The sequence below is a fragment of the Carassius auratus genome, chromosome 25 (assembly GCF_003368295.1).
Source record: "Carassius auratus strain Wakin chromosome 25, ASM336829v1, whole genome shotgun sequence".
NCBI lineage: Eukaryota > Metazoa > Chordata > Actinopteri > Cypriniformes > Cyprinidae > Carassius > Carassius auratus.
In genome coordinates, this window is record NC_039267.1 from 1,697,787 (window position 1) to 1,708,768 (window position 10,982).

Here is a 10,982-nt window from a genome sequence, read left to right on the forward strand (position 1 = left end):
TAAATGTTAAGAGGAAGTAAATAAAAAAACCTTTCCAAGGGAAAACTTATTTTAATTTAGTTTGTTGAAGAAAGAAAATAACGAATACTAAATAAATTTAAACTGAAAAATAAAAATGTATTAATACTATACAGACTTTCAAACAAATATAAAAGTAACACAAAAAATACTAAAACTTTAAATTAGAATTGAAATAGAGAAAACATAAAATCTAATTAGATTTTATTTCCATATTTTCTGCTTTAATGTTAATTTTAGTTAGTTTAGTAATTTTGTGTTTTGTCATTTTTATATATATATATATATATATATATATATATAATAACATTTTAGCTTATTTTAACCTACTTTTAAATGAAATAAAAAGGAACAAGGAACATAAAAACAATAAAATAACTAAAAATTTGAAAATTAAAACAGATGTATAATATATAAAAAAATTACTATTAAAGTACCTCAGTGATACTAAAATATCATTGATTTTGATACATTTTCATGATTTCTTAGAATAAGAAATAAAGATTCAAATGCTGCTATATCATGAGTGAAAATAGAATTAGTGTAACAATCTAAAACAAATTTTACTCTTTAGATAACGTTCTAATCACAAGAAAACTGTTTAAAAAAAAAACAAGTCTTGGAGTTGGATAAATGTTCAAATAACTGTTTAATAAATGTAAATGTTAAATAAATAAATGTTTTAGAAACCTAGACGTGTTCCCTAGAGCTGATTGAGCCGGTTACATCGTTCGCAGTGCATCATGGGAGTGGACACTGTTTCCATGGTAGCACTGACAGATAGCTGCACTGGGCTTCAGGATAACGAGTGCAGTTCTTCCCTAAATCTGACATGATGATGAAGCTGAACTCAAAGCTCATGATGGGTCAAAAGAGCGTGATCTTGTTCATGCGTGAGGTGTGTGGTGTTTCAGGACGAGCCGTGGCTGGATGACGAGTACAGTGAATACTTAGAGGAGCTGAAGATGGAGATGCTGGAGGAGGAAGAGGAGGAGGAGATGAAGAGAGCGGCTCGAGAGCAGCACCAGAAGGTCAGAGAAACACCATCACACTCTTCAGCTGTAAACCTTGCTTTCCTTTCATTTCTTCTGCTGGAGAAGATGTAAACAACAGTTCTCGTTTTTATTTAGATTGACTTAAAGAATTAAAACTGAATAAACTAAAACTGATCAATAAAAATCAATAAATAGCTCAAAATAATAAGAAAATTGACACAAAAACATTAAAAAAAAACACAATTACTGAAACTTTATTTACAATTAAAGTGGAAACAGAAAATGTATTAATAATATCCTATTCAAAATATTTTTAATTTAAAATAATAATTAATTAGTTTAATGTTTGTTTTCTCATTTTTAGTAGTTTAGTTTTTTTTTCATTACATTGACTACATTTTTATTTCAGTAGCTGAAAAAACAACACACACATTTATGCGTGTGCTTTTAATATTTCATTTGATTTTATTTAAAAAAAAAAAAATCCTAGTTTAGTTGTATTTTTGTCGTTTTCCAGGACGAGTATATAAATGTTCCTAAATTAATATATATATATATACACACACAGGTGCTGGTCGTATAATTAGAATATCATCAAAAAGTTGATTTCACAAATTCCATTCAAAAAGTGAAACTTGTAAATAATTTTCATTTATTACACAGACTGATACATTTCAAATGTTTATTTCTTTTAATTTTAATGTTTATAACTTTCAACTAAGGAAAATCACAAATTCAGTATCTCAGAAAATTAGAATATTGTGAAAAGGTTCAGTATTGAAGACACCTGGTGCCACACTGTAATCAGATAATTAACTCAAAACACCTGCAAAGTCTTTAAATGTTCTCTCAGTCTAGTTCTGTAGGACACACAATCATGGGGAAGACTGCTGACCTGACAGTTGTCCAAAAGACGACCACTGACACCTTGCAAGTCAAGTCACCTTTATTTATATAGCGCTTTAAACAAAATACATTGCGTCAAATCAACTGAACAACATTCATTAGGATTAGAGTGTGTCAATAATGCAGAATGATAGTTAAAGGCAGTTCATCATTGAATTCAGTGATGTCATCTCTGTTCAGTTTAAATAGTGTCTGTGCATTTATTTGCAATCAAGTCTGTTTCCTGTGGTCTTGTCCTGGTGCTCCTCTGAGACAAGGTCTTTACAGGGGATCTGTATCTGGGGCTCTAGTTGTCCTGGTCTCCGCTGTCTTTCAGTTCAATGCCTTGCTCAAGGGCACCTAAGTCATGGTATTGAAGGTGGAGAGAGAACTGTACATGTACTCCCCCCACCCACAATTCCTGCCGGCCCGGGACTCGAACTCACAACCTTTCGATTGGGAGTCCAACTCTCTAACCATCAGGCCACGACTTCCCCAACAGGATACGTACTGGATCCGGGTGATTGCAGTGACCCTCTGATCTGGACACAGACTGGATCTGGTGGCCACGGTGACCTCGGAATAAGAGAGAAACAGACTAATATTAGCGTAGATGCCATTCTTCTAATGATGTAGAAAGTACGGTGTTATGTGAAGTGTTTTTGGTTCCGGTTTACCTAATTAATGCAGCCTAAAAATCCTTTAGGCTGCATTAGGCAGTGGCTCAGTGGTTCATGTAGGTTGTCTACAAACCTTAAGGTTGGTGGTTCAATCCCCAGCTCCACCTAACCAAGTATGTTATGTGTATGCCAGGTTAAAGAGATGGGTCTTTAATCTAGATTTAAATTGCAAGAGTGTGTCTGCCTCCCGAACAATATTAGGTAGGTTATTCCAGAGTTTAGGAGCCAAATAGGAAAAGGATCTGCCGCCCGCAGTTGATTTTGATATTCTAGGTATTATCAAATTGCCTGAGTTTTGAGAACGTAGCGGATGTAGAGGAGTATAATGTAAAAGGAGCTCATTCAAATACTGAGGTGCTAAACCATTCAGGGCTTTATAAGTAATAAGCAATATTTTAAAATCTATACGATGTTTGATAGGGAGCCAGTGCAGTGTGGACAGGACCGGGCTAATATGGTCATACTTCCTGGTTCTAGTAAGAACTCTTGCTGCTGCATTTTGGACTAGCTGTAGTTTGTTTACCAAGCGTGCAGAACAACCACCCAATAAAGCATTACAGTAATCTAACCTTGAAGTCATAAATGCATGGATTAACATTTCTGCATTTGACATTGAGAGCATAGGCCGTAATTTAGATATATTTTTGAGATGGAAAAATGCAGTTTTACAAATGCTAGAAACGTGGCTTTCTAAGGAAAGATTGCGATCAAATAGCACACCTAGGTTCCTAACTGATGACGAAGAATTGACAGAGCAACCATCAAGTCTTAGACAGTGTTCTAGGTTATTACAAGCAGAGTTTTTAGGTCCTATAATTAATACCTCTGTTTTTTCAGAATTTAGCAGTAAGAAATGCATTCCATTAGTTTTTCAAATTGGTGTGTTTCACCGGGCCGCAAAGAAATATAGAGCTGAGTATTATCAGCATAACAGTGAAAGCTAACACCATGTTTCCTGATGATATCTCCCAAGGGTAACATATAAAGCGTGAAGAGTAGCGGCCCTAGAACTGAGCCTTGAGGTACTCCATACTGCACTTGTGATCGATATGATACATCTTCATTCACTGCTACGAACTGATGGCGGTCATATAAGTACGATTTAAACCATGCTAATGTACTTCCACTGATGCCAACAAAGTGTTCAAGTCTATGCAAAAGAATGTTGTGGTCAATTGTGTCAAACGCAGCACTAAGATCCAATAAAACTAATAGAGAGATACACCCACGATCAGATGATAAGAGCAGATCATTTGTAACTCTAAGGAGAGCAGTTTCAGTACTATAATACGGTCTAAATCCTGACTGGAAATCCTCACATATACCATTTTTCTCTAAGAAGGAATATAATTGTGAGGATAACACCTTTTCTAGTATCTTGGACAGAAAAGGGAGATTCGAGATTGGTATATAATTAACTAGTTCTTTGGAGTCAAGTTGTGGTTTTTTTTTATGAGAGGCTTAATAACAGCCAGTTTGAAGGTTTTGGGGACATATCCTAATGACAAAGAGGAATTAATAATAGTCAGAAGAGGACCTATGACTTCTGGAAGCACCTCTTTTAAGAGCTTAGATGGTATAGGGTCTAACATACATGTTGTTGGTTTAGATCAGTGGTTCCCAACCTTTTACCTTGGGGCCCCCCCTATGTACATATTTATCAATCCGTGACCCCCCCCCCCCCCCCCCCCATATATATATATATACATTTATTTTTTTTAGTGCTGGGAAAAAATTTATCGCATCCAAAATAAACGTTTGTGTTTGCATAATATGTGTGTGTGTACGGTGTATAATTATTTTGTATATATAAATACACACATATGCATACACACGAGCAGTTTCGTCCCGCTTGCATTATGTTTGCCATTTGATGTTGGGCACTGTTGTGGTCGCGTCTGCGTCTTTTACATTATAAGCGCGCTTGCCACGCGCAACGCGCCCACATTTGAAATAACGAAATTGTAATTGAAATTGACATTGTTAGCATATGATTTTTTTAAAACGTTAAAAAGAAATTTTTTAGATAAAATTATTAGTAGAACATTTTAAGCACCTTTATTCACCTCAAAGTATATCCGCTCCTGCGATGGTTCTTCCACACTTGTAACAAGAAGTAGAATTTACAATTTTGGCTATATGAAGTTTGTACAGAACTAAATAATGATCTGAGATTTCATCACTTGGCTGAATAATTTCAACACTATCAACATAAATTCCATGTGACAGATTAAATCTAGAGTATGATTTCGACAATGAGTAGGTCCTGAAACGTGTTGTCTAACACCAAGAGAGTTCAGAATGTCTATAAATGCTGATCCCAATACATCTTTTTCATTATCGACATGGATATTAAAATCACCAACTATTAAGACTTTATCTGCAGCCAGAACTAACTCGGATGTAAAATCACCAAACTCTTTAATAAAGTCTGTATGGTGCCCTGGTGGCCTGTATACAGTAGCCAGTACAAACATAACAGGGGATTTATCATTAACATTGGTTTCTCTGGATAATGTTATATGAAGCACCATTACTTCAAACGAGTTATACTTGAAGCCTGCCCTCTGAGAAATCCTGAAAACGTTGTTATAAATTGAAGAAACACCTCCCCCTTTGCCTTTTAGATGCGGCTCGTGTTTATAACAGTAATCTTGGGGGGTGGACTCATTTAAAATAATGTAATCATCAGGTTTTAGCCAGGTTTCTGTCAAACAGAGCACATCTATATTATGACAGGGAACTACACTGCGACCAAAATGGTCGCATATGTGACCCTTTGAAATGCCATTGCCATTGCGTTAAATTATGTTATATTAAAACAGAAATGTGTATTTTAAGAATACGTTTTATGACGTGCTCCGAGCATTCAACACATCAAGTTGGCTTCAGCCCTGGTTACTCACGCTGTGTTTGGTGCGAGAAAGAGAGCCGCGTCTCGTGAACAGCAACACTGAACTGAGCTCTCCTTCAGGACGTTCACGTCCTCCTGCACCAGAACGAACAAATACAAAGCGCAGTTTAAATAAACAGGAAAAAAAAAAGAGCGAAAAGTGAAAGAGCTCAATTCAGCACCTCGGTGTTCTGGTGTTCAGGGAGCAAGCAGAGACACGTCTCAAAGTCTTCTTGCTTTTGTACCGACAACAAATACATACAAAATGTCAAAATACCCATCTTGGAAAGTGTGTTCGAAAAAGTATGTGGTTATGTCTTAAGTGAGAGTAAAGAGTTACAAAATATCGGATGTGTAATGGATGCATTGTCTCTTAAAGTGACCGCCCCTTATTTACTAGCTCTGCTGTCAGTGTCTTTAATGTATGAAAATGAAAGTACCGTATTTTCCGGACTATAAGTCACTATTTTTTTTTTCATAGTTTGGCTGGTCCTGCAACTTATAGTCAGGTGCGACTTATTAAATTAAATTAATTTGACATGAACCAAGAGAAATGAACTAAGAGACCTGAACCAAGAGAAAACATTACCATCTACAGCCGTTAGAGGGCGCTCTGTGCTGCTCAGTTCTCCTGTAGTCTACACTGAAGACATAGAGCGCCCTCTCGCGGCTGTAGACGGTAATGTTTTCTCTTGGTTCTTAATAAATGCGACTTATAGTCCAGTGCGACTTATATATGTTTTTTTCCTCATCATGACGTATTTTTGGACTGATGCGACTTATACTCAGGTGCGACTTATAGTCCAAAAAATATGGTAAATCACTCACTGCTCTTGATTGAATTACTTGGTAGTTTTAACAAGAATTTATCCAAAATCAGATAGAATTGTTTTACTAGTGGGTGCAGGCCACTAGTTCATTTATGTAAGTGAGTATGGCAAAATAGTGATCTGTGAAATATTATACCCAAAAATTCTTTATACTGTAGACTACCAGTGAAATTGATAAAAAACCTGACCATGTTTTACTTAAGTGTTTCTTTCTTTAACCTTCTAATGCAACCTTTTCACACCACAGACTGAACCAAATTAAGCATTTCTTGCTTGCTAACTGTTCAACAAAGTATTGATAGTTGTGTAAATATTGTCATACTGACAGCTGTCTGAAGTTTTGGTTGATTCCATTACATATCTTTTTATCAAATTTATCCGACATTATCAACATGAGTTTGTTCTGAGTTATTGTCATATTTTATTACCAATTTCTAAACTACAACAAATAAACTGTGATAATGTGAGAAATGTTGAAGGTGTCTGAATACATTTTGGTTTGATTGTGTATTTTATTTTACAGTGAAGACTATGCAGTGCTATTTTAAATTAACAAAAACAAACTTAAATGTGTTGTGTAAATATCACAAATAAATAAATAGAATGAACATACAGTACAAATTAAATAATTTTAAACAGGGTCCACTGTACAACCTGCACCGGGGCCCCTCTAACCCCAGCTACAAGACGGAGCAATGCACTGTGTGTACTGTAAGAAATAGAACAAGGCATGTGGTTTAAAAGATGGCAAGTAAAACAAAAAGCACGTCTGTATGCAATACAGTTTCATTATTGTTCATTATTATCCAGTAATTACTATAAATAATTTGGGCGACCAAATCATGTTTTGTGCCAGTAACTGAAAAAGTTAGTAGTGCAAGTGCCACCAGGGGAAAAAGTTATTGTAATTTCATGTTATGATCAGTTATCATTATTTACAAAAAGTGTTTTCGTAGAAATGGATCTGATATTCAATAAGCCAAGCTTTATCATTTGTTTATCCATATTGCATCTGTTTTTTATTTGTTAAACCTCAATTAAATTGTTAATCTTAACTTGGTTTGGACGTTTTTAGTATTTTCTAGTTCAGGGAACAGACACAGTCTCTATAGTGTGATATCTAGGTGAAAGAGTCTCTATGTGCTGAGAATTAGCTTGCACAAGGAGGACAAGACACAAAAGGTCACTGCAAAAGAGGCTGGCTGTTCACAGAGCTCTGTGTCCAAGCACATTAATAGAGAGGTGAAGGGAAGGAAAAGATGTGGTAGAAAAAAAGTGTACAAGCAATAGGGATAACCCTGGATAGGATTGTGAAACAAAACCCATTCAAAAATGTGGGGGAGATTCACAAAGAGTGGACTGCAGCTGGAGCCAGTGCTTCAAGAATCACTACACACAGACGTCTGCAAGACATGGTTTCAGCTTCGCATTCCTTGTGTCAAGACACTCTTGAACAACAGACAGTGTCAGAAGAGTCTCGCTTCAGAAAGGACTGGACTGCTGCTGAGTGGTGCACAGTTATGTTCTCTGATGAAAGTCAATTTAGCATTTCCTTTGGAAATCAGGGTCCCAGAGTCTGGAGGAAGAGAGGAGAGGAACACAATCCACGTTGCTTGAGGTCCTGTACCTCCACCTGCACACAGTGCCAAAGCTACCAGTACCTGGTTTAAGGACCATGGTATCCCTGTTCTTAATTGGCCAGCAAACTCGCCTGACCTTAACCTCATAGAAAATCTCTGGGGTATTGTGAAGAGGAAGATGTGATATACCAGACCCAAGAATGCAGAAGAGCTGAAGGCCACTATCAGAGACACCTGGTCTCTCATAACACCTGAGCAGTGCCACAGACTGATCCACTCCATGCCACGCCGCACTGCTGCAGTCATTCAGACAGAAGAGCCACAACTAATATTAAGTGCTGTACATAATCATACTTTTGGCCAAGATTCCTAAAAATCATTTCTTTGTATTGGTCTTAAGTTATATTCTTGCTTTCTGAGACACTGAATTTGGGACTTTCCTTGGTTGTCGGTTATAATCATCAAAATTAAAAGAGACAACATTTGAAACATAATCTGTGTGCAATGAATGAATATAAAAGTTTCACTTTTTGGATGGAATTAGTGAAATCAACTTTTTTGATGATATTCTAACTATATGACCAGCACCTGTATGTATGTATATAACATACATTTCCAAAAATGATGATAGATGATAAACAATCTGCATTATTTCTTGTTGTATGAAATAATTGAAACAAAGCCAGGTAATCATGTATTCCTGCCATCTCCCAAACGAGCACAGACGCTGGCTAATGAAGCCTCAGTTGACTCTGGTTGAGCTTAAAAATGTTTTCTCTCCGAATCTCCCGGCAGGCCAGAGCTACTCAAGAAGAAAGCATGGCGGCGTCCTGCTCCTACAGTCAGGAGACGAGCACGGCCCCAGAGCAGAGCGTCCTGGCTCAGATCCAGAAGCAGCTGTCTCGGTGTCTGTCGGGCCGGAGCTCAGCCGACGGAGCGGAGAAGGACGAGCGCTGGCGGCAGCTGCTGGAGCTCAAGTGTCAGATCCGCGGCGGCAGCGAGTACGACCTGTTCTACACACGCAGCAGCAGCAGCAGCGTCCCAGGCAGCGGTGTGGAGCACGAGCTGAGGATGCTGAACCAGGAGCTGCGCAGCATCCAGCTGGAGTGCCAGAGCATCATGAAGGTACAGAACCCACCGGCGGAGCTACAGAGCTCTCAAACATTTTAGGCACTTGTGTAAGAATACTGTTAAAACGAGACCTGTCCCTACCTGCAGGTGCACCAGCTGGGACCCCGTGAGCGTCCCGAGAGGTCAGACAAGGACAGCTCGAGTGCGTATAACACGGCTGAGAGCTCACGCAGCACACCGCTCGCCGCTGACCGCTCTCCGGAGCACCGCAGGGTCAGCCTGACCAACCGCAGGAACCTGCTAACACTCGGACGGGCCCCGAGCGACAGCCCCGACCACAGCAACCCGTCCGAGTCCGAGCAGACGGCCCCCGAGGGCCCCCAGAGCTACATGCATCTGATCCAGCAGCAGACGGCGCTGCAGTTCGTCAGTCCCTCTGAACCCAGGCTGGAGTGGAAGGTGAAGGTCCGGAGCGACGGCACCAGGTACCAGCGCTTAACTCTCTTACTCTACTCAAGTCACTGTACGCTGTCTGAATATGCCCTTCCGAACACTAACTCCTCATGTATTTTGCCAATTTCTTCACCATTGACAGTGTTACTGGAGTAGTGTTGTGTAATATCTGTGGCAGGTACATCACCAAGCGTCCGGTCCGGGACAGACTCCTGCGGGAGCGAGCGCTGAAGATCAAGGAGGAGCGCAGCGGGGGCATGACGACTGATGATGACACCATGAGCGAGATGAAGATGGGACGCTACTGGAGCAAGGAGCAGCGCAAGCAGCATCTCCTGAGAGCCAAAGAGCAGCGGCGGAGGAGAGAGTTCATGCAGCGCAGCCGGCTGGAGAGTCTGCGGGAGAACCCCCTGAGCAGCGGAGAGGGACGCCCCGAGCCCAGCATCCTCCAGCTCAGCCACCGCAAGATGATGAAGAAGAGGAACAAGAAGATCCTGGACAGCTGGATGACCATTCAGGAGCTGATGACGCACGGGGAGAGACCTGAGGGATCCAGCGTCCACAACGCCTTCCTGTCCGTCACCACTGTATAGATCACTCCTCACTCTTTACCCCATGCGGTACGATCAACTCTTGCCTCGTTCAATGCGGCCATTTTTATCAGAAAAGACACGAATATTTTTCACTTTGTTAATGTTTTCTAAGCAGTTCAATGAGATTCACTGCATTTTTTATGCTTTTTTGTTACCGGAAATGTTTCAACTATGGTACATGAAGAAATATTATCGTTCTGTCATAATTCACTTTTGATCTAAACCTGTGTGACTTTCTACAGAAAAATATGACATGGGAGAAAATATTACTTCAGTGTTTTTGAGTGTGCTAACAGTAGTTTGACATTCCCCCACAAAGCTCCAAAATGTGTATTTAAATTTATACTTTGCTTTCGCTCATTTCATTACTTAAATTTAACATTTGTCCAAGTGAATTTTTACTGTTTTAAATCACGTCCCTCAAGAAAACTTTTAAATCTCAGTTTTGCCTAAGACATTTTTATTCCACAATTTTGAATTTGTACTTTGGTTCACACACACTTGACAACTAAAGTTTGGCTTTTGCCTAAGAGCAATTTTTACAAATTTTACATTTGAACTTTCACTGTTTGCGCACTGAAAATCAAATCAATTAAATCACCAAAGTTTAACTTTCGTCCAAGAACTTTATTTATTTGTATTTTTTTAATTAATACTTTGTTCACTCTTTCGAAATTACACATTTCTAATTAATTAATTAAAATGAATTATTAATTACAATTTTTATTCTAAATTTAGCTTTTGCCCAAGATATTTTTTATTACAATTTTATTTATACTTCATGTTTTCTCATTTAATTATTTAATTTTGCTTTCACACAAGATAATTTTTCAGAAATTAAACTTTTTACTTTGCATTCTATGGAAGTAAAATAATGACTTATGTCTTTGAAACAGAAAAGCGTGCTGAATAGCACTTACTGAAAAATAATGCATTGCATTAACAGTACTTGCATTTGAATGCCTTGTATTTCCAGGGCTTGCA

The 10,982-nt window shown here is 38.5% G+C and overlaps 2 protein-coding genes across 2 annotated transcripts in view; both read left to right on the plus strand.

The window, feature by feature from the left end:
* The window catches only part of LOC113042959 (PDZ domain-containing RING finger protein 4-like), a 41,364-nt gene extending 30,688 nt beyond the window's left edge, over nucleotides 1-10,676 (plus strand). The window contains exons 7-10 of the mRNA XM_026201999.1: nucleotides 933-1,049; nucleotides 8,677-9,006; nucleotides 9,100-9,437; nucleotides 9,584-10,676. Coding sequence (XP_026057784.1) covers nucleotides 933-1,049; nucleotides 8,677-9,006; nucleotides 9,100-9,437; nucleotides 9,584-9,998 — 1,200 coding nt within the window. The 3' untranslated portion in view covers nucleotides 9,999-10,676. The remainder of the gene's footprint in view (nucleotides 1-932; nucleotides 1,050-8,676; nucleotides 9,007-9,099; nucleotides 9,438-9,583) is intronic.
* Nucleotides 1-10,982, plus strand: part of LOC113042956 (contactin-1a-like) — a 551,632-nt gene that overhangs the window by 284,096 nt on the left and 256,554 nt on the right.